Raw genomic sequence first — 24,736 nt, forward strand, 5'->3', positions numbered from 1 at the left:
TGATTTGGATGAGGTTGATTGACATTAATTTTACTACGTCTACTGTATCATGACCTTCGAGTTGAGCTTGAAACTATTTGTTGCACATCCCAGTCTGTTTGAACTGACTCTTTACATAATTTATACAAGGCGTTTTACTATTTGTAGTTTGCACAGCATTCAAATTAACTGCACACTTGCGAGTGAGATTCACATGAACCGATGCTTACATGTGTTACTGTTCATTTTAACTCATTCGTAGAAGCAATGACAAACGCAAGCGTACTTTATTACAAATAAACTCAAAGTGCTTTACATTTAAAGGCAAAATCTAGAAAATAAAGTACGGCTGTCAATCGATTAAAATCGTGATTAATCGCATATTAATCGCAGATTTTTTATCTGTTCAAAATGTATCTTGAAGGGAGATTTGTTAAATATTTAACACTATTATCAACATGGGAGTGGACAAATATGCTTGTATTATGCAAATGTATGTATATATTTATTATTGGAAATCAATTAACAACACAAAACAATGTGTATATGGGTAAAATGGGTATAATAAGAGTATTAAATACTTGACAAATCTCCCTTTAAGGTACATTTTGGACAGATTTGTGATTCATTTGCGATTAATTACATATTTTAGTCGATTGTCAGCCCTATTAAAAATGCGTAACCAAAAAACATTTTCAGCATTGTTCGTCAGCAGATGTATTTTGTATATTTTTTGCGAGGTTTGTCAGGTGAAGAGCTGCAGGTGACGGGCATTTCCTCAGAGTAAACAACTTCATATGAGCATGCCACTGTTGTTCTGCCAAGAACTCTCTAGGCATTAGTTGCATTCAACGGCAGCTGTCCAAATTATGATTAAGCAGTGTTGCCATGGCTAATTGAGCGTAGGCGGATTTCAGGGCAGTTCAGGACACACAGTAGGAGAACAATCAATAACTGCTGCTGCAACAGTGGAAACCCCTTCTATGGGAGTAGGGAAGCAGTGGTCAATATGTACTATATACCTATGATAATCACTGAGTGGCCTCTATTCTAAACAAGCCTCATACGTCCCTACATTTTAATCCAAATTCTGCAGTTGCAACTAATACAATAACCCTGCCATAAATCAATTTTTGAAGCCTATGATACTGAGTTTGTCGTTGATTTGTGGTGTTTTATGAGGCTGTATGTGTGGATTTCATTATACTGAGAGGTGTTTGAGATATTCTGGCCTCCTCATGCGTGTAAATGGAAGAGGACGTTACACGTTACAAACCGGTTTCTATACAATGGAGTGAAAGTGTGTTTGTCTATGTATGTTTGTCCACACCCTCAGGCCAGAAGCTCAAAGTCCATCTCTGAAGTTATGATTCAATGACTGGGACACAGTCTATGTTGAGATAAGCTCTCTCTATCACACACAGCCAGCCACCCTAGGCAGTGCAGTGATTTACAGTAAGGGCAGTTTGACTAGGGTACATGGCAGCAACGGCAAATCAAATCAGGTAGAGGAACACAACCGCGTTAAGGACAGCGGTGCGCCCACACTAATGAGATATGGAGCAAAGAATAACGAGAACAAAGATGGCCTCGGCGTCTCTTTCTTCCTTTCTTCCTCTCGTTTGCTTTTGCTCTCCATTCAGCCACTCAGAGACAAGAGAAACTGCATTACAGAAATCCCTCGGGCAAAGATTTGCATCTCCAGTCACTAATGCTGCAGAGGATATTGGGTTGCCGCCAGGGGTGGGGGCTAATTGTTCTGTATTTGTTTATGTACGTTGTTTGTTACCCTTGTTAAAAGAAAAACAGGAAAATGCTGTAGAGGAGAGGGGTGGCTGCAGCTGGCCATCAGGAAGCTTGGGAATTTTCCTGGTGGGCCGGTCTTTCCTTTTTTTATTAAGATCTTTATTGAGTTTTAACAAGTTTAAATGTACGACCGCAGACAGAGCAGAACGCTGCCTGTCAGACTGGGCCAATCTAATACTTTCAGTATCGAGGAGAGATACTCTGAACAGATGTTTTGCACAGCAATTCTTGAATATTGGTGGTTGTGCTTCGCCCTGATGTCAGCGTAAGCATTGGTGAAATTCTTGCAAGACAGTAATTCACGAAACATTTCAGGATATAGAAATTTAACAAGTTTTAGAAGTTGAAGACTGCACGTTGAGACGACGTCTACGTTGTGACCTGATGTTCGGGCTGGACTACTCGGTTATTCGTTAGTTGTGTAGGTAATCATTTCTCTTGGTACTACCGGGATCGGCGGCACATATGCGCAGAGACAGCAGCCTCAAGACGCCGCCGTTTAGGAATAGAGAGGTCCTACAAATGTAACTTTAACGTACATCTACACTCGCACACACAGAGGGATGAGAAGAAGAGAGGCTCAGCGCAGACACAGCAGCCTCAAAACGGCGTCGTAAGACACTGAGCGTGGACAGAGGTGTGAGCGGACTCATCATGACACATTTTTGTTCGAGAAAACGTGTGGGGGAAGCTTCTGACTGTGTGACACAGGAATTGTGCTGCTTTAATGACATAAGTCTGCACTGCCGACTACGAACATGCAAGTCACGGATCGAGCTGGCAGCAGATTAAGTGTAGAAATCAATTTACTTCTTTGCTGCCATGGCCTGTTGAACGGTGCCACAGGATCTGTCACATGAGTTTGCTTGCTCAGATATGACATCAGCCAAAACCCACACACAGATGTTGGGACACTCACCTTGACATAATGCACCAGGCTCTCTTGCTCGTTGACTTTGTAGGTCTTGATGTCATACTCTTTGGCCAATCGGAGGATGCGGTTCTGAGTTGGTCCGATGTAAGCTCCGCCCAGGTCGACCCACTTTGTCTCCTTATTCTGAAAAAGAAAAGAAAAAACACATTGAAATATAAATAAATAGACAAATAAGAAAAACTTTCACGTTACAGATTATGCTGAAAAGTACGCTGTTGATCACAAAAGTTTAATTGACAGGTTGGAGAGAGTTTCAGTCCCGCCTATCAGATCATGCAGTTCTTTGAAAGCAGTATAAATGTGTTATTTTCGCCTATTCTATAAATGATGTATTTGAATATTTCTGCATACTGGGGTCCCTAAACAGTCTTAGAATCACATAAATTGGGTATCACTGTAAAGCTGAGACTCTTGTGGATCCAATGAGCCAAACTGTATTCATGTGTGATGATGTTAGTCCCCATAGGAGACATTTCATTTTTTCATTTTAAATTTGTCCTCCCTGTATAAAATGACCTGTGGTGACCTCTAGGATAATCACAGCCTCATGAAACTTTACAGCCACAAACTAGAGACCTAGAGCATTCAGAGGATGGATGGCTTTTCTAGCTAGACTGACAATAAGGGGGTTTCTGAGCAGTTTACACAACAGAAGTGCTCGCCATCCAATTGTTGAAAAATGCAATTCTTGCAGAAATCTCCAAATGTCAAAGTTTTTTTATTTTATCCAAATAACAGCATGGCTTTTTCTATGGTGTTCCTCAAGGTCTTGGTGTCTTAATGTGGGATTTTGGAGGGATTATTGATCATTTTTATCAATTCTCGAGTGGTAAAAAATTGTTAAATTTAGCACCAAATCCGTGTAACAAATGGTATCAACCCAAAAATTGCTGTAACTTCTATGTGACATCAACTGTTAACCTGCTATCTCCCCCTAAAGACATCCTGTACCCCCCTAAAAAAGGATAAAAACGGTGTATTGTGGGTCTCAAAGGGTTAATTAGACTTTTTTTAAACTCACTTCACTCCTGTTATTAAATGTATATTTACATTTTAACCATTATTGTCGGCATTTGAGTGGATGCATTTAGTGTATGAAAGGAGCTAAAGAAATATAGTAAGTAATAATAATAATTGCAGCACAACAGAGTTACAGCAATCTGCAGTAGCGTCAGCTCTCCTGGTCTCACCCGCACAGTGAAGGTGCGACCACCGACCCGGTCCCTGGCCTCCAGGACTACTGGACTCAGTCCGTTGGCTTTCAACAGCTTCGCTGCACTCAAACCTGCAGACAGACGGAGAAACAGAGAGGCGAGTAAGGACACATACAGTACACTCCCTGCACTACACATAGGGATGATTACACTTGTACACTGATTGTTTATGACTCGTGGGTACCCATAGAACCCATTTTCATTCACATATCTTGAGGTCAGAGGTCAAGGGACCCCTTTGAAAATGGACATGCCAGTTTTTCCATGTCAAAATTTGGCGTAAGTTTAGAGCGTTAATTAATCTCCTTCATGACAAGCTAGTATGACATGGTTGGTACCAGTGGATTCATTAGGTTTTCTAGTGAGCCCGCTACAACCTAAAAATCGCAAGTTGCGTAAAAATATGCGTTTGCGTGTTATTATCGCGTTAACTTTGACGGCCCTAACAGATACGTCTGTTTGTTTGAATTGGGTTCCTTGTCCACTGATTTCTCTTGAAAAAAGGATTAGTTGAAGGATTAACTACCTAACATTTGCCTTTCGAAAGACTTGGCTGGATATCGAGAGAGCCATGGGAAAGATGGGAGAGCTATGGGGGGGGAAGGGGAAATCTTTGCAGAGAGAAACCCCTTCGACAACAAATCACAAACCAGCTGACCTGCTGATCATGTGAGCAATAAGAGAGAGGGCAGAGCCTGACTTTCACATATATACTGACTGAGTCTGTGGCAGGAAAACAGCTTTTCACACACTGACCTCAGGCAATCCCTGCCATAACTTTAATTCAATAAGACATAACGTAAATGCACTTAGGCATGCACACACACACACATATGCGGAGGATTAGCGAGCAGCATATGGCTCGACGGCGCTTAAAAGCACAGGAACCACAGAGACACAGAGTGACTTATATAAGATAGATATAAGATACCACTCACTGCTAAAAAGTATGTGGACACCTAAACATCATGGGACTGTTGAACATCTCATTCCAAAACAAATGGGCATTAGCATGCAGCTTAACAGCCTCCTCTCTTCAGTTTTCCACTGCAGGGATTTGATCCCATTCAGCCACAAGAGAAGGATGAGGAGCAGCACTGATGTTGGACGATAAGGCTTGGCTCTGGCTCACATTCGGGCATCCAACAGAGTTACAAAGTGGGAGGAAGAGTTTGTTCCAGAAGTATTTATGATATCTTCAATGTTACTGAAAATATAAACACGAGAGTCTCCTGGGTAATGTAACAACCCTGTTAGTTTATGTTATGGCCAGCGCTTTTTATTATTTTGCCTTAGTCAGATTGCTCTTAAAACTACAATATCCATGAGCCTCGAACATTGTTGCTAAGGCAACCCGTTCTCACTCCCAACTTATGAAATATCGCCATTTGGTAAATGCTCCTTGGCATCGGAAACCGACAAACGGAGGAACCCTTTAGCAACAGGATGACGAACTGGGTCAAACAACAAGATTTTCAACTAGGATACCGGTGTTCGTGTCCCGTGTGAAACTAAAAGTAGGGATGCACCGATGCCACTTTTTTTTTACATTTGGATACTCGCCGATACGAGTACTTCTCTGTGCCAAAAGACCCTCGTTAACAGAAATCTGGAGGGTGTGAGCGACACGCGGCAGACTGGGGAGTCCCGCATACGAGGTGGTGCGCTGTGACCGGCTCGGTGCGAAGGTGCTTCCCGGGGCCGTGGACAACACCGTGTTGGCAATTTCCAACAGCCTTCAAAGACAATACAGGAAATCACAGAACCTGTTACATCCTGTTAGATCCATCCAAAGTGCTATATAAATAACCTTAAGTGTTATTATCATCCGTCAGCTCTTTGATCAGGCGACAGCTGGGCGTTTCCCATCATGCCCCGGGTCTCGCTGTTGGTGGAGAGAACTGCGGCGCATGGCACAAAAACTGTGGCCGCCTTGATCTCCTGAGGTTATCGTTGCCCACGTCTGCATGACGTCAGAGCAAGTTGGACACAAATCTAACCAGCATGCATTGTGGGGAATTAGAAATGCATCTTGGGAGTCGTAGTTCACGTCTCGATTTGGTGTTTTTTATGTACACGGGGTTGTACCTTCTACTTTTTCTAACACAGTTGTTAACGTTGTTGTTGGGTTCAGTCTTCTTGAGCGTTAAATAAATAACCACTAAACCGATTCGTAAGAACCGAACAGTGAGTGCAGATTTCATGTGCAGGAGTCATTTTTTTAAACCTTTCATGGTCCGCTCCTCCATGGTTGGGATATTCTGGATTGGTCAGTAATCAAAACACATAAAGTCACTGAGGGTCTCCGTGGGGTGCTATTACACGAGGAATCTTTGCACACGCTATCTGAGGCCAACAACACGGCTCCCATGGTTTCGCCAAAGGTCTTTTCTTATCTTCTCTTATCCTTCGCCAGCCAGCTGCACCTACCAATTAAACTCTCACACACACATCTCTTTGTTATGGAGATGCATCTTTATTTAGGGTTTCTGCCAGAGAAGTTGTTAGGCCCGGTGGCAAGTGTCTGTTGACGGCCAGCTACATTTCAAGTGTTCTACCAAACCATTTAATTATTTACCCGGTGGCATTATCATGTTGAATCAGGAACCACAAAGCTGGAAGTACACAACGCCGTGGTAGCCACCTGTCGATCACAAGGTAGCCTCGCCCTGAAGCATCCCCTGCTTTATAGTCTATTTGACTCTAAACGGGACCGTAATTGATTGAACCTGGTTTTCAACTAACTTTAATGTAAACCAACCCGCGGCGTTAATCAACGGTCGGGGCAAGTGACGTAGTATTAAAAGGGTGAGAGTCGGTCCAGGGCAGGCGGGAGGGGAGGTGGTGGACGGGTCAAACAAACACAAGACTTTCCGTGACTCACGTGAGTCGTTAGTATCATCAGCTCTGTGAGTCACGTGAGTCGTTAGTCAGTGAAGCTAACGTCTACCACGACCGTTTCTTAACCCTAACTAAGTGGTTTTGCTGCCTAAACCTTACCCTCCTGTGAAAACGGAAGTGTATTTTGAAAGGACACTATGCATGTAATGAGCGTATATTCATTATATATTATTACATATAACTATATATTCATATATTATATTAGCAACACAAGAGGGGTACCCTGCGCGTTGGTCTCCGATGCCGAGGTGCACTGACCGAGTGGCGGTATTTGACGAATTGGGAGTGATAATATGTTGACTTTGGGGCGTAAAAGGAAAAGAGGCTTAGTCAAACTGTTACCTCAGAGTTGGAAGCACAATAACATATCATTGTATGTAACATCTCAGAGATACACTCTCAACAGGCACCCACATCTGTACAAATGTTTTTCCTGAATTCCTTTCTTACCGTCCCATCGTCGGCCCCCTAACTCGCTCCTTCCAAATCCTGCTAAGCTCCGTTGAAGCTAGCGGTGTTTATATTAGTTTAAACAAAGTTTGTCCTGTATTACCCAACTTCAGCCTCCTCTCCCTGTACAAACACACACCCACCCTGCAAGGCTTTGGAGAAAGCATTAGCCCCGACCAGAGGAGGCTCACAAATCTTTCCCCGTTAAATTGATGCTATTACCTGCACTCAGCTCAAAAGGTCAGTCTCTGTCTTGGAAAACAAAGAGCATCTGTCTGCATCTTATGTTTATGCCTACAGGCGGCAATCACTGCAAAAAAGTAGCATCCTGTTGGGACATGTATCTCTTTGATCACAAAGCTTATTTGTCTTAATGGAGACATCATTTTTACAAATATGACTAATGGATCAGAATAAAGCTTTCATCACTTCAAAAGGATTCAGACTGAGCTTTCCCCTCTTGTTTATCTTCATCCCCCCCACCATGAAATGAAGAGGAGGAACGAGCTCTACTGCTGGACAAATCAACATGCTGTGTCCGAGCTGAACTTCAGCAGAGAGGAGAGACAGCGGGGCAGATTGAAATTCAACTCATACAGCAGGGAGACCAAAAGATAGACAGTCAATGTGAGATTATTATGCTCCGACTCGAGGAATTGTGTTATGGAAATATGAAAATGTGTACAGATGTTTTATGTATTTATCTGTTTTGTTTTTAGAATCTATATACAGAGAGAAAAACACTGGACAAGCATCTGCGGTCCTGCATGTCTCTGGAGTTGTTTCTTTTGCTGCTACACGGTGACGCAGCTGGAAGAGAATCTGAATACCAACCAGTCACACTAACATTTACCAGACACAGCGTCTGCAATGTTTAATACATCAAGAAGGGTTTATATTAAAAGACAGGTTTACATAACCTTAAAAGGAATACTTTACCCCCCAAAATGACTATTTCTATATCAATTACTCACGGAGTGTTACTTTGAATTCTTTGAAAACGCTGTTTTTCACACATGCCTCCACGGTAAACAGAGTAAATCCTTGATGAATTGAAGTAAATGTAGTCCAGGTTGAACAACAGCGAAACATCCGTTTACAAACTCTCACAAAACTTGTGCAGTATAACCCAAGTCTCGTTTATCCAGTCGTATGCTCACTACTTCCCAAACACATGCATCTTTACCAAAACTGTACTAATTAAAACACTTTTGCCACTACTCTCATGCTTGTACAGGTGCACTGCAAGTCTGTGCGAATCCAGTAGGAGTAATGTACCTGTGCAATCATGAGAAGGTAGTGGTGAAAGTCTTTTAAACATCGACTATATATAGGAAGTGGATGTAGTTTTTTGCAACCAGAAGTGACACGAGAGGGTGAAGCTAAGTACAACCGAATGCTGAATAAAATTTTTAGGCAACAAAAACTGTTATAATTAACTTCCATGAACTGAAAACACACTCTGAAAGGGTTAAAGTTGTAAGACGAAAACACAGACAACTTCCAGACCGGACAACGCCGTGGTAGCGATCACAAGGTAGCCACGCCTTAAAGCATCCCCTGCTTTATGGTCTAATTGACTCTAAATGGGACCATAATTTACTAAATGAACATCATGCTGTGTTTAAGAAGACTTGAAAGTAGCGATTGAGACCATAAAGTAATTTTTACAATATTTACTGAGGTAATAAATCAAGAGAGAAGTAGGCTCATTTTCTCATAGACTTCTATACAATCAGACTTCTTTTTGCAACCAGAGGAGTCGCCCCCTGCTGGCTGTTAGAAAGAATGCAAGTTTAAGGCACTTTGGCTTCACTTTTCAGACCCGGAAGTTGCTCACTGGTTTTAAATAGTATGATTTTGGCAAAGATGCATGTGTTTGGGAAGTAGTGAGCATATGACTGGATAAGTGAGACTTGGATTATGCTTAGGGGCGTAAATAAAGGCAGTGTAGGCATTAAACCAGCTCTTGCAAGTGATTCAGATTTCCACCCCAGAACTGTAGACCCAATTTACTTCCATTCATCAAAATCTGTTTTCGGATTCTCCGTTCACCGTGGAGGCATGCGAAAAAAACAATGTTTTCTTCAAGAATTCAAGGTAACACGCGGTGAGTAACTGATATACAAATGCTGATTTTGTGGGTGAAGTATTCCTTTAAGTTTTTCCAATCTACTCCCCCGTGAAGAAAAATGTGCCAGAAGGGATTACAAATGGAGGAAAAAGGTCAGCCTGTCTTTGGTGGAAACCATGGAGAATCATAAAGAGAGAATACAGATTTCTCCTCCTCTCCTCACTCTGAGCCAGATTTTCCTCTGCTGATAAAGGCTTTCTGCACCTAAAGACATGCTTGATATTTATCAAACAGATACGACCGCCTTCCTGTCATCTGAGGCGCAGCTGGGGTGCATTCAGCAGGGCATCTCCCTCCTTTGTGCATATGCATTTAAGGAGGGATCAAGAGAAGGGAGGGGATATGATAAGTGAGGTTAATTGTACCGTACATCTATGGGTCACACAGTGAGCATGGGACACAATTCTCATTTGTGCACATGTGTTGAACATAGGGCAGTCAATCGATTAAAATATTGAATCGCAAATTAATCAAATTTTTTATCCGTTCAAAATGTACCTTAAAGGGAGATTTGTCAAGTATTTAATACTCTTATCAACATGGGAGTGGACAAATATACTGCTTTATGCAAATATGTGTATATATTTATTATTGGAAATCAATTAACAACACAAAACAATGACAGATATTGTCCAGAAACCATAAGCATAACCACAGCATAAAACAAATATGCTCAAATCATAACATGGCAAACTGCAGCCCAACAGGCAACAACAGCTGTCAGTGTGTCAGTGTGCTGACTTGACTATGACTTGCCCCAAACTGCATGTGATTATCATAAAGTGGGAATGTCTGTAAAGTGGAGACTCGTGGGTACCAATAGAACCCATTTACATTCACATATCTTGAGGTCAGAGGTCAAGGGACCCCTTTGAAAATGGCCATGACAAATTTCAATTTCTAATTTCATATTATATCAGTAACTTTACTCTAGCTTGAGCCCGCTACAACCTAAAAATCGCAAGTTGCATTAATGCGTCAAAGAAATTAGTGTCATTAAAACAATTGTGCGTTAACTTGTTATTATCGTGTTAACCTTGACAGCCCTAATTGAATATTAAGACGTCGCATGAAAATCTCAGTGAAAGCAGACAAGCAACAAAAAGTGTGTGCTGAAAGAAAAGAGAGTGAAGAGAAGTGCATCGAAACGCAGGAGGCGGACAGAGAGTTTGAGGCTTTGTGCTCATTAAACATTAAGTTCACTGAGCTGCTAATAATACACCTTTTGTGCGTCTGTTTATATCTTTCCATCTCTTTTTAATTTCCGCAGAAGTGCATTTGATGAATTTTTACTGCATTCGTTCTACAAACCTTTCTACAATTAAAGATCATTATTACTTAATAAATATTAGACACCCCAAAATATGTTTCTCTCAGGTGGAGCCTTTGTAAATGTGAGTAAATGAGTGATTCTGTTTCCACTTTTTGAAGCAGTCGCTATTGCATACTGCTTATGTGCAGTATCTGAAGCCTCAAAGACTGTATATTGTAGGAGAATTTGTTCTCTGGTGCAGTTATGTTTATCCTCCCATCTCTGTCTTTATTTCTCCCTCCCCACCGCTGCTCCTCTCCTCTCCCCCCTCAGCACCTTGAGGCTCTGGTTGACCTAATTGTCTCGTCTCTCTCTGAGATGTTTGACAGGAAAAAATAACAAAACTGACTGTGTTTTATTATTGGATTTTATTTTTTTTTATTTAAGTTTCAGAAACACTTATTTAACCTGAAGGTGCTCGACAGACGGGAGTGAGTTTCTGGCGCTTTATTTGTGCAGATCTGTAATGCTGAGCGAGCACAAACACGCCTTTTCATCTTCTGCCCTCTGTGCTGGAAAAAGAAAGAGGGGCAGACACTGTTTCCTTGACAACAGTAATTGTTAAGATGGAGCCACTTGGCAGGAACAAACTCCATTTGTATACTCTGTGTGTGTGTGTGTGTGTGTGTGTGTGTAGAAATCCACCTGTCTCCACTGTTTCTGGACTCAATCTCTGCCATCTTTGACATTAATTCAATATGAGCACACACATAATCGCATAAATCTCCCATACACTCAACTACAACACATGTAGACTCCGAAAGCATCCCCGCTCTCAAACATTTATCACCATAATTATGATTGAATGTGTACCGAGGAATGCCTCGTGGCGGTTTTCCTCCCCAGACCACCACGCGAAGTCAGCCTGTCAGATGAAACCGACCGTATTGGCCGTATTGATTATTAGCTATATACATGACATACAAAATGAGTGATCATAGACGGCGCCGGAGGAGAGTTGGCTTTAGAAGATTTAAAATTCAGTTTAAAGGACTGGTCCCTATATGTTTTTATATCATTCTGTAGCTTCACAGTGGTGTTCCTTATGTATTCAAATCCACATTTTGGTCAAAGTACGTATGTTTTAGCATCAAAATGCTATTTTCCCAAGCCCTTCTAAAAAAACGTTCCCACGTGACCTGACGTAGGTTTCTGCATGATGACGTTCTACATAAACAGTATATTCACATCCTTATAGTCAGTGTATAACATACAGTAACTTAGATGGCGGTCGGCATGCTCCCAGTTTGGAGAAGCAGACAAGAAGCTGAGCTAACGTACTGCTGTGGACGCCACGTTAGTTCGGAATCCGAAAGTCTCACAATAACACAAACAAACTAACTGATCGATGCAGCGGTGGACCAGCAACTCTCATGTTCTGAGAGGTAAAATTACTGTTTTTGTGAATGGAGTCTGGTGGCAGTTCCCCGTCAGAAAGTGTTTTCCAACAGCGAAGTTAAGTGGTGAAAATATTCTAAATATAGCGTGCACTTAAACTGATATTGATGCATCACTCTCTTCAAAGCCACAAGACTACATTCATAAAAACAGTAATTTTACCTCGCAGAATGCGGTGGTACACATACAAACCCATTTAAAAAAATCCAAACCATTTTAGTTATTTTCAAACTGAGCACAGCTATCGTTGACTCAGTTAGTGCTGGCGTTCACATTATTCATTACCTTATTAACTAGCTTAGACATCCTGCACAAACTCGCCATTTAACGGACACATATGAAAGCGGTGCTTTTCTACCTCACATATTCTATGTCCCCAAATTGACTACCTTCACTGCCTTCTGAGGGCTGAACATGTAAATAAAACATGATTTTTGTGAACTTGTTCTTCTGGGAGAGGAGTCACATTATGACTGACTGCTAAACACAGTCAGTGTGTGACATTTTATTTTCTTTGAAAACGTCTGTGTGTGCAGCAACAACACAACACAAGCAACACAAACAAAACAAAAAATCCAATACCAGCTGAATGACAAGCAAGCCACTTGAATCAGTGCCCTAAAAGGCTCCGTATCGATCCAGAGGGGGGTGTGGGAACATTTACGAGACACGCAGCAATCACATTTTTTCCCCGTCTCATGTTCTCAGCACGGAGACGCTGATTGGTTGTTTACCGGCAACAAACCGAGGAGCGATATTGACAAGCAATTACATGACGACTTGAAATTCAGACCGACAGATGTGAGAAAGAGCAGACGGGAGTAGTTTCCTCTGTGTGTTGGCATGGAGACAGAACGATGTGTAGTGATTTGATAAAACTGTTCTATTCACCAGATACAATATTACAGTATGAAAATGCAGATTATGATTATGTTTGGCTGAAGGGCAAGAGTCGACATTTTGGTGAATACGCAAATTTGCCATTTTATATTCACACTATTCCTTTAAACTGATGAATCTCAGGATATGAAGGGTGTCGCCATCATCAGCTGCAATGTGACTATAGTGAATCAATTTAATGTTTACCTGCATGCAAACATTGATTACAGTTCACAGAGTCACTCTGCTAACAGCTGAAACATCATTTTGTCTGCCAAACACCAAACAGAAAAGGAAAACGGGAACATTTCCCACAGAGAGACGAGGACTTTGTGTGGCGCAAACATCCATCAGCTGCACGTTCATTTATTCACAATCAGTGTCATCATATATACGATTAACACAGCTGAGATTACAGCTGCACGGTTCTCATGGCTTTACCTGCCGCACACAAGGCAAACACAGAGGCGCAGGCACGCAGAAAAAAAATCACAAATGGAAACAAACATGAGCCGTCCATCTAATGATTATATCTGGCAGCTCAGCCAACAGCTTCTCCTGTTTGCACAGCTGGACAGAGAAAGTGTATTCTGGGATTGCAGACGTGTTAATAGTAATTAGACAAGCTGTCAGAGAAGGTTCATGCTGCCTTTAGGAGCGTTCACATGTGACGTGAGTTCAGCTTAAAGGGAAAATTCAACACCTTTTTTGTGGATGTACAGTGAAGAACCATCTTCGGGAAGAACGCTAAATAACGCTGCAAAGTTACACTAAATTTTGGCGAGGAAAAACTGGCATGGCCATTTTCAAAGAGGTCCCTTGACCTCTGACCTCAAGATATATGAATGAAAACTCTGAGATGAACAAAGTGAAAACTGTATCTTATAATAAAACAGATGTTGACAAACTGCATAATTTGAAAAAATGTAATAAATTGCAACATATATTATCGCAATACTCAGCATATCGCAAAATGTTTAAAATCACAATATGATCGTATCGTGACTTAAGTATCGTAATAATAACGTATCGTGGGGACTCTGATGATTCCCACGCCGAGAGGAAATAAATTCCCTTGTGCATGCTAAAAAAATTGTATCCGTTGGTAAAGTACGTAAAACGTGACGAAATAACGTAACCTACAAGATAAATCATTGCTCTCGAACACCCATTTCCTCGTTGAAAGTCTTGTGTTTGTCGGACCCATCCACCTCCCCTCCTCGCCCACCATCAGCAGACTTTCTCTCTTTTTATATTACATCACTAGCTCTGAGTGTAGTATATTCACAGGGATGCATTTACCCTGCAGTCAGTACTGACTACATGGCATGAAAATGACAATCCTAAAGCAAGAACGGCGTTCTTATTAGACGCTTTTACCTTGCTCATTGTCATTCACAGGCCTTCTCATGCGGCTGGGTCCTCTCCAATTTTTGGAGTCACCAGCCGCCACTGGTAAAATCTTATTTCATTGTAGTGCTGTGCACAGTGCATTGATTCGCAGACCCGTCTATGAAAAAAAAAAACATATCTGAATCCCAAAATTTTAAAACCGAATACCTACCCAACGAATGAATATCTGAATAGTCGAATATTCAGGTCCTAGAAAAAATAGGGTGCGTCTATAGTGAGTTTACTGCACCCTTTCGGATTTTAACATATTAGAGATTCAGGATGCAGGACCAAGTTACATCACTGTGAAGCACAAAAGTCCTGCAGCTTTTGTGACTTTCAAAGAGGAAAAAAAACAAAACAGAAAATAGGTCAACAGAGATGTGAGGAGTGAAGTTATGACACTGGATTCATCAGACAGACAGACAGTCATCTTTTCTGCACCTCTCACACACACTACAGTCGGGTGTGTGTGTGTGCTGACACTAATGTCCGCCCAGAGAGCTGCTGTCCTTGGCCGTCACCCAGACCTCTAAATACCAGCACTTTTTTACGAGAACAACGGAGCACATCGAGTCCACTGGCACTGAGACCTGAACACAAACACACGCTGCTCAGAGAGAGACTAATAGGGTTTTTTTTTATACATATGTGCTGGCCTGGCTCGACTTGGTTTGACTCGACACATCAGCGCAGCATGGCAGCAATTTGCATCTCCAATAAAGGTCTACCCACTTCTATTGAAGGTGTGTGTGTAGTGGTCAAAGGAGAGGCTGTAAAACGGTGGATAAACACATTTTATTTCCTATATTTTTCACAATGAAAGTCCCTCTTTATTTTTGCTGCTTGTTCTCTTCCTCTCTGCAGTATTAGTAGACTTGTTTTTATTAAGAATAGCCACTAACAAAGCTCCACTAATTCAGAGATTATCATGTAATTTCCTATATATTCTTCACTATAAAAGTCCATTGTTATTTTCGTTCTTTAAAAGCTTTTATTATGAAGCAGCAATATCAGGATTGTTTGGTTTTCATCAGCAGCGACTAACAGCTTACAGCTGAAAATGAAACCGTAGAATAAAGCAGGTATCTGAAAGTACAAACAGGGATGCAGGAGAGAAACTAGACTTCAACGTCTTTCTCTCTGGTCTCCTGCACAGATACGAGTCCAGTCTCTCAACACACGCTTGTTTGACGTCACCGCAACCCGCTTGGAGGCGAGTTGGGCAAACCTTGACTCCGGAGAAGGTCCATCTTGGGCGCAACTCGGCGTGCTAAAACTGGCAATGGAGACACAGATCTTTTTGACTTGGCGCAGCCAAACGTGTCAATGGAAAAGCCCTATAACTTCCTGCCAAACCCCAACTCACACCTTCACCTCATACACCTGCAACAACCATTGACATATCATCTTTAAGTTCATATAATGAACTTATTTACACATCCAGCAGTTACCATCTGAAAAACAAACATGCAGCACTCCTGTCCAGTCAATTCTGTCTCCATGTTCTGTGTGCAAAGCCCTGTCACTTCACTGTTTAAACAACTCAGAGCAAACTAAATTAAAAGGGGGAGTGCAGGGTGTGCCTCATAGCTCCTATGTATGACTTGACAAGCCTCATCATGGGCTGAAACATCATGATCTACAACTGACCTATCGGCCCAACAGTTTTATCACTTTATTCACTCCACTTACACCCTTCTGCCACTGCACCTCCACCACTTCTTGTGTCTGTAACACAGACTGTTTATAAGAAGTGGACGTAGTCACCGTGACGTCACGGTTTTGGTTTGTGGACTGTGGTTTTGAAGCCTTGAGTTGTGCATTTTAGCCGTCGCCATCTTGGTTGCAACCAGAAGTGACATGAGATGGTGGAGCTAAGTACAACCCAACGCTGAATAAGACATTTTTAGGTGACCGAAATGTTACAATTAACTTTCACGAACTGAAAACACACTGTGAAAGGGTTGAAGTTCTAAGATAAAAACAAGTACAACTCCCAGACCAGACAACGCCGTGGTAGCGACCTGTCAATCACAAGGTAGCCATGCCCTAAAGCATTTTATGGTCTATTTGACTCTAAATGGGACCATAATTTACTAAATGAACATCATGCTGTATTGAAGAAGACTTGAAACTAGCGATGAGACCATAAACTCATGTTTACAATGTTTACTGAGGTAATAAATCAAGTGAGAAGTAGGCTCATTTTCTCATAGACTTCTATACAATCAGACTTCTTTTTGCAACAGAGGAGTCGCCCCCTGCTGGCTGTTAGAGAGAATACAAGTTTAAGGCACTTTAGTAGTAGCTTCACTTTCCAGACCTGGAGGTTGCCCACTGGTGTGTATACACTCATAGTTTTTCTGTGCAATTGAGGAATTTATAACTCACATTTGGTTATACCTCCAAGTATATGGTAGCTAAACTGGCAAAACTGTTGTCTTATTTACAAGCTGTCTGATCATCTGACTGCTCAGTTTTAGACCTATATTTAATGATGTCGCCGTGTTTGGTGATCTTTGATGAGTGCAATTTTTTTATAACAGATATAACTGATAGCACGAGCTGCACAAACAGAGCCAAAGATATAATAAACTGCAGTTTTCCTTTAAGCCAGGCCTATTCAATTATTTAACCCTCTGAGACCTGCGGTACTTCCGGCGATCTCGACTGATATTACTGTCGTTAGGAGGCTAAAAAAGATGCTAAAAGTTTTAACCCAGGCTGTTTAACCAGTGGAAATTTAGGCAGGTCAAACTGAATTTAAAAATAAAAGTTAAATTGTGTTTATTAAACAACAACCTACTAAGATTAAAAGGTTGTCTTTGTAGAGGGAAAAAAGTATCATTTAGTGTATAACCTTTGTATTAAGTGTGATTCTCTGTGTCATACTGTTCATGACTTGCTCCCTTTCCGCTGAACCCCACTCGAACCCCTGATGATCATATGACTCCCTTTCTGAACCCCACTCGAACCCCTGATGATCATATGACTCCCTTTCTGAACTGTACTCGAACCCCTGATGATCATATGACTCCCTTTCTGAACTGTACTCGAACCCCTGACACTGTAAATGAACTGTCCTTTTTCTATATAATGCCTGATCTGTATAAATGATGTAAGGATGAAATATAGTCTAGCCTGCACATTAACTCTTCTCTCTCATGTCTGAGACAAAGTGTGTCTTCATTTATGGGAATTTCCCTGCTTGAAAGTGCACCTTCATTTATAGTATGTAATCAAATCAAATGTAACCAATGTAACCTTGACTCTTCGATCTTATGCATATAAAAACTCTGGTGAGGATGCACTCGGCATCGATTCCTCGGCAGTCGCTGACTGTCACTTTAGAGGTTTTGGTCCTTTTGCGCAAAAGCTTAATAAATATACAAAGATACATTTCTCTTTGTTGGTCTCCCTTATTAGGTCAATTTCCACCACAGTCTTGTCCTAGCTTTGCAGATCGGACATCTGTCACAGAAATGTAAATGTCCGGCCCCCTAGGCACCTCATTGTTTTCTTAAATCTGGCCCTTCTAAAAAAGTAAATGAAGAGGCCTGCTTTAAGCGTAGGCGTAGATTTGGACATGTCCCAACAAATGTCCAGGCGGGGCTAAATTGTCCCTCCCGGTCTCGTCATTGTATCTCCACACAGTGTTGCTGTACGAGCTGTGCAGAAGTGCCAAGTTTGTGTGTTTTCCTGCAATAAAACGGCTAGATATTGGGGATACCTTACTTGATTATCTGGCAACCCGCTGCACTACACTGCAGCTGAAGAGAGTTATAGAGCCAGTGCACACATACACAAGTGTGCATATAAGCCATTCGACCAAGAAATGTCCTTCCCAAAGTTCAGACTGAACCTCCGCCCTCGCCTTTACTTACGTAACACATTTGATTCACAAGTGTAATTTGGCCCTGCAGGCACGGAAAAAGTCCTCGAGAGAACTGACCCATAATTTTTATTAAGTATGTTGTAATTTAATAGGCATTTAACTTTATGGGCCGACTTCTCTGCGTGATGGCCTGTAGAGAGGAGGAATCCAGCAGAGTTTATAGGCCCACAGCCCAGCAGATGCAGCCAAGTTCTCTAAATCATCTGCAGCAGAGTTCATTGGGGACAACTGCATCTACTGGGGTTGAGTCAAGTCAGGACCAAAAGTCTTAAAGGGTAACTTCAGTATTTTTCAACCTGGACTCTATTTTCCCATGTTTTTGGTGTCTAAGTGATTAACAATTTCTGAAATCAGGATAGCGCTGTATCGGCAGAAATGAGCTGTAAGGGCAAATGAGCATCATCAATGTAACGTTGCGTCCACTAAAAGTGCTTGTTTCTGCCACCGACAGGCTCAGATTGTTATTATAAGTGTCTGACAACCATAGACTGTATATAAGAAGTGGACGCAGTCACCGCGACGTCACCCGTTGGTTTGTGGACTACCGTTTTGAAGCCTCGAGTTCAGCATGTTGGCGGTCACCATCTTGTTTTTTTTGCAATCAGAAGTGACACAAGAGGGTGGAGCTTTTCCTAAATCTAACCAAGTTGTTTCCTGTGAAGATTGAAGTTTATTTTGAAAAGACTGTATGCATGTAACGGGTGGAAATGACACGTGTTGCTGGACATTTGTAGGAAAACCATGGATGTATTAAGAGAACTGGATACAGCGTTTGAGGCGGGGCCCCGTTCATTCCTATGAAAGTTGCTCAGTGGCGCATGAAGCCAAAATGACTCAACTTTCGACTGGAAAAGTACCCGATCTTCCGGCGATCTTCCGCATCCATAAAGGAGGCGGGGTCACAACCGTCATGGTGTCGTCACGGCTTGCTAACTCCGCCTCCCAGCCCTCGCTCCAGCCTCAATCTGGGTCTCATTCACACGAACGGAGGAAGGGAAATAACTCGGGATAAGGCCATTAGTGCATTTTATAACTTTTAGGAAGTAATGATTTAAATAAGGACTATTCAAGAGTTCGTACTGGGAAGTTGATTCCCCTCAAAAAAAATTATCCTCTGATTTACAGACGTCTCTTTCCCAATGTAAGTCTATGGGAAAAAGTCTTTTTGGGCCCAATGGCATCACGTGACGGACACGGAAGTTGTAGTACCACCGTTTGGCCACTACAAAAATTGGGATTAACAACCGGCGCACGTCCTGGGGGCTTAAGGGAAACACACAATAAAATGGGTTTCGTAAGATATCATACGAATCGTTGTATGAGGATACGTTGCCCCAATAGCACCATATTGCAGCCGTTACAGCTGCCATCTACAGCGTTCTCCCTCAATACTGTACCAATTTCAGAATTTGTTGTCTCTATTAGTCACTTAGACACAAAAACGTGGGAAAATAGTCCAGGTTAAAAAATACCGAAGTTACCCTTTAACTTACTTTTGCACTCCGTGTGTGAACCCTTCCATCCTTTTTCCAGTTCCCTATTTACTCTCCTTGCAAACACTCATTTCTCTTTCTCTCTTCCCCAAATTCTAAGACACTCTCATCGTTCTGCCGCCTTCCTCCTTTCTTTGTTTCCCAGTTTGCCTCATTTGATTTCCCACATTCACAGCTACTGAGACATAACAGGAAGAAGAAGTGGTTCCCTCCTTCTCTTCCCCATTATTTCTGTTTTTCCACTCTGTCGTCTCTCCTTCCTCTCCTTCTTCTACTTCCTCCTCCTCCTCCCCGCTCTCCCTCACCATCCTCTCTCTGCTGCTGGTCTGATAACAGGCTGTCACAAGTGTTTAATGTTTTCTCAGAAAGTGCTGGCTGCCCCCTCGAGGGCCACAGTCCTGCTGCTGGGCGGCTGGCAGGCAGGAAAAACGACAATTTCATTTGCAGGCAAACGGAGAAAACACATCTCAGGAGAAAGGGTGATAGAAGGAGAGGAGTGAAGGGAGGAAAGAGCTCTCCCTCTCCCTCGCGTTTCATCTGTCCTTTGATTGGACACTGATTGTTATATGTGGACCTCATTGCAAACCGGTAAAGGGCAGCGGTATAAACAAATGGTGTAATTACAAGACCCTAATGTGACACCAGAGAAGAGAGGCGGGGGCTGTCTGCCAGTTTCATTATATTAACTTTTTTCTGCAGCATTTGTTTTGCCTGTTTGACTGGTATTTGAACCGACACTGACCTAAATTCTTCACTGTCTGACAGACAGACGGACGTGCAGGCAGGCAAGCATTCGATTGACAGTCTACCAGAAAGAGGACAGCGGTCCCACAGAAAGGACAAAAGAACATTCCCAAAACAACAAGTTGACGGGCTTTAAAGGGGACACATCACGCTCATTTTCACGTTCATACATGTATTTTTGGGTTTCTGCTAGAACATGTTCACATGCTTTAATGTTAAACTAGAATTACCGACTCATGGTTGTATGCCTCCACCAACTAGTGAAGTTGCAGTTTACATCTACTACGTTGTAAAAGTGAAAGTGAAACTTAAAAGCAACACGTTCTAACACGAAAAAATTAATGAAAAGTTTCACGTTTTGAACACAAACATAACGGCTTCTTTAGGTTTAGGTAATAAAACTGTTTAGTTTAGCGAAAAACATTGTGTTTTGGGTTAAAATCCCATCCATTGTCCCCGAACTCCACCCCTTATGGAGTTTCACACTGTCTATACTACAGCACCTGACTTCCGTGTCCGTTGTTGTGTTCTTTTATACCGTCTTTCGGTGATCTACCACGTGAATAGATGATAAAACCTACTAGTGGGTGTAGTAGGCTCCTATTTACCCACATCTATGGTGCTTATAGCGGCTGATAACACCTATTTATTAGCCTGACAACAGTCTAATCGGCTGATCATTTTATCCTGTTAGAACATTTGTGTGAAATAGTCATAATTAGCATTTGAATTCTTGAGTTATGGCCCAAAAATGTTTTGTGAGGTCACAGTGACCTTTTACCACCAAACTCTATTCAGTGCATCCTTGAGTCCAAGTGGACGTTTGTGCCTAAATTTTAAGAAACCCCCTAAAGGTTTTCCTGAGACATCACGATCACAGTAGGTCGTGTCTAGAAGGTAAACCACAATTTGGGGAAACTCTTGTGAGATGGTTACGGTTAGGTCATCGGGCAGCGAGTCTCGTGAGAGTTTTTGCATGCTTTTGCAATGTTACCTTCTAGACATGACCATCACAGTGACCTTTGACCACCAAAATCTAATCAGTTCATCCTTGAGTCCAGGGGACGTTTGTGCCAAATTTGAATAAAACTCCATCCAGGCGTTCCTGAGTGAGAATGACACGGACGGACAACCCGAAAATATAATGCCTCCAGACACGGCTGTCGCCGGCGCAGAGGCATAAAAAAAACATTATTTTTCTCATACTGTCTGTCTGAATATACCGGTATTCACCCTCTGTCTGCAACGCTCCATTTTAGCGCCTGTCTCTTTACAAAGCCCAGTCTGCTCTGATTGGCTTGTGAGAAAAATATGGTATATATACATATGACATTTCACAGTTTGTGGGTCGGTAGACACTCCAGATTCCCAAATGTATGAGCACAAGCACTGAAACAGTGAGTTTATCATGATATGTCCCCTTTAAATCCTCCAGCTGACCCTAAAGGACTAAGTGGTCATCTGCACAAGTGTCATATTAGTAACTTGAGTCTTAGAGCTTTAAATAGTGTGTAGTTGCAGCAACCATATTGCATCTCAGATACAAACACAGATATATTAATCAACATCTCCAATGCTTTAACCTAACTATTCTGTTCCAACCACACAATCATATATTGTTTTTATCAACAAGGAATCCTGCTCAGTTTTAGTGATAGAAGAAAAAACATCACACTCAACCGAAGACAACGAAGAAAAAACGCAGCACAGGGGAAAACAAATACATGACACTGAAGGATAAATGCACACTATAGAAGGAAATGCATGTCTCCCTGTGCTAAACGTTGACTATGAAAACTGAATAACAGGAACAATGTAATTAATTTCAACCCTATATCACGCCTGCCGCTGCCTGTCCACCAGAGGATAACCAGAAAGGAAACCAGAAAGCACAATAGTACTGATATTGTTATTGTCGTGAGAGAATGCAGCAGCCATCCTAGTGATGAGCTTATCAACATGTAACACTTATGGCTGTCAAAGTTAACGTCATAATAACGTGTTAAAGCAAATCCGCTAATTTCTTTAACGCATTAACGCAACTTGCAATTTTTAGGTTGTAGCGGGCTCAGTTTTGGTACCAACCATGTCATGTTAGCTTGTCACCAAGGAGGTTAAATAACGCTACAAACTAATGTTAAGTTTTGGCGAGGAAAAACTGTCATGGCCATTTTCAAAGGGGTCCCTTGACCTCTGACCTCAAGATATGTGAATGTAAATGGGTTCTATGGGTACCCACGAGTCTCCCCTTTACAGACATGCCCACTTTATGATAATCACATGCAGTTTGGGGCAAGTCATAGTCAATTCAGCACACTGACACACTGACAGCTGTTGTTGCCTGTTGGGCTGCAGTTTGCCATGTTATGATTTGAGCATATTTTTAATGCTAAATGCAGTACCTGTGAGGGTTTCTGGACAACATCTGTTATTGTTTTGTGTTGTTAATTGATTTCCAATAATAAATATATACATACATTTGCATAAAGCAGCATATTTGTCCACTCCCATGTTGATAAGAGTATTAAATACTTGACAAATCTCCCTTTAAGGTACATTTTGAACACATAATGTGCTATTAATTTGCGAATACAGCCCTAATAATGTGATATTACACACATGATATGTGGGGTGCAAAAAAGCATCCTATAAGCAATGTTTTGCAACCCTTACTGCACGTCTTGCATATATCAGCTGTAGATAGTAGATCAAATGTGCTATTAATTTGAGACTACAGCCCTAGTAACAATGTGATATTACACACATGTCATGTGGGCTGCAAACAGCATCCTATAAGCAATGTTTTGCAACCCTAACTGCACATCATGCATATATCAGCTGTAGATAGTAGAACAAATCATGCTGAAGCAGATGTAACTCACTCAGCATCATGTCTCCTCTCTAATTAGCTCAAATACTAAATAAAAAACAAAATATGGGAGCTTAAGTGAGGTCATATCAGCCTTACAGATGCAACGAATACTATATATAAGACCTCCCTTCCTCCTCTTATGTAATACAAAGTGTGCTCTGGCTGATTAGCTGTTACTTAACGCTGCTGCGGTGATTCACAGCGGTGCACACACAGGAGGAGGAGGAGAGGAAACGGATGTCACACCGAGGAAGAAAGGAGGAAAAACCTGCAGTAATAAAAGTCTCTATACATATCAGATTACTAGAGAATCTGCTCCACTTCCTTGCAACAACAACAACACACTCACAGGAGCAGCTCTTGTGCAACAGTTGTCTGTCTGGTTGCACAAAGCTGGAGGGTGCACGATGGATTCAATCAATGTCTCCATCTGTGCGCACCGTGCAGGGATAATAAAAACAAAAACAAAAGTTTACTGCTGTTAACACCGACCTGATATTCCTCCTCCGACCACTATCACATCGTATGTGTTGCTGGGTGTCGTCATGGTGCTGGTCTGCTCTGGTCTGGTCCGTGTCTCCACCTCTCTGGCTGAACGCAGAGCGCACTGAGGAGCGCATCTGTATTAAAAGCGCCGGACAGGAACCACTCCTCCTCCAGACCTCCAGACTCCTCCTCCAGACCTCCAGACCTCCAGACTCCTCCTCCAGACCTCCAGACCTCCAGACTCCTCCCACAGATAGTAGAGCAGCTCCACTGCCTGGTGGACAGACAGGGGAGGATTACTGGGACTGGGAGGCGTCATGGACCTGCAGAGAGAGGTGGAGACAGAGCAACATTTCCTGCTACAATGTAGCACATATGAAGAAATTAGGAAAAATAATTCTTTACAAAAATTAAAGGGACTGTTTGTAACTTTCAGAAATGCTTGTTAACAGCTTCACCTGTGGCCGTTAAGTCAACGAAGGTCAGCGTCCTGTTGCTCGCGCTTGCTCGCTCTAAATAGACATGATCAAGCATCGCTCAAAACAGAGAGGCGACACACGTCAGCTAAAACCACAATATCACTCTATATTTCAGCTTCTTGGCAGTAATGTTAGCTGACCAGACCAAGGTCTCTCCATGAATCAATGCTGATCCTAGTGTTGGCTTTTCCTGCTTCAGCCAGGCTGCTTCAGCCTCCGGGGCTCCGGGGATTACACCTGTACCCGGTCGGAGACGGTAATGTTTCTCGCTGCGGAGCCCCGGCCCTTCACAAGACATGGAAAACCTCTGTTGGTCTGTAGGAGCTGCAGCAGTTATTTCTGCACAAACGTCCACTGTACATTCA

At 42.1% G+C, this 24,736-nt stretch overlaps 1 protein-coding gene across 1 annotated transcript in view; it reads right to left on the reverse strand.

Annotated features, from left to right (window-relative positions):
• The window catches only part of mao (monoamine oxidase), a 41,968-nt gene extending 17,932 nt beyond the window's left edge, over positions 1-24,036 (reverse strand). Inside the window, exons 1-3 of the mRNA XM_037790017.1 lie at positions 23,899-24,036; positions 3,910-4,004; positions 2,705-2,842 (exon numbers count right to left, since the gene is read on the reverse strand). Coding sequence (XP_037645945.1) covers positions 2,705-2,842; positions 3,910-4,004; positions 23,899-23,953 — 288 coding nt within the window. The 5' untranslated portion in view covers positions 23,954-24,036. The remainder of the gene's footprint in view (positions 1-2,704; positions 2,843-3,909; positions 4,005-23,898) is intronic.
• Between the last annotated feature and the right edge of the window lie 700 nt (positions 24,037-24,736).

Source organism: Sebastes umbrosus, chromosome 13, assembly GCF_015220745.1.
Source record: "Sebastes umbrosus isolate fSebUmb1 chromosome 13, fSebUmb1.pri, whole genome shotgun sequence".
NCBI classification, from domain to species: domain Eukaryota; kingdom Metazoa; phylum Chordata; class Actinopteri; order Perciformes; family Sebastidae; genus Sebastes; species Sebastes umbrosus.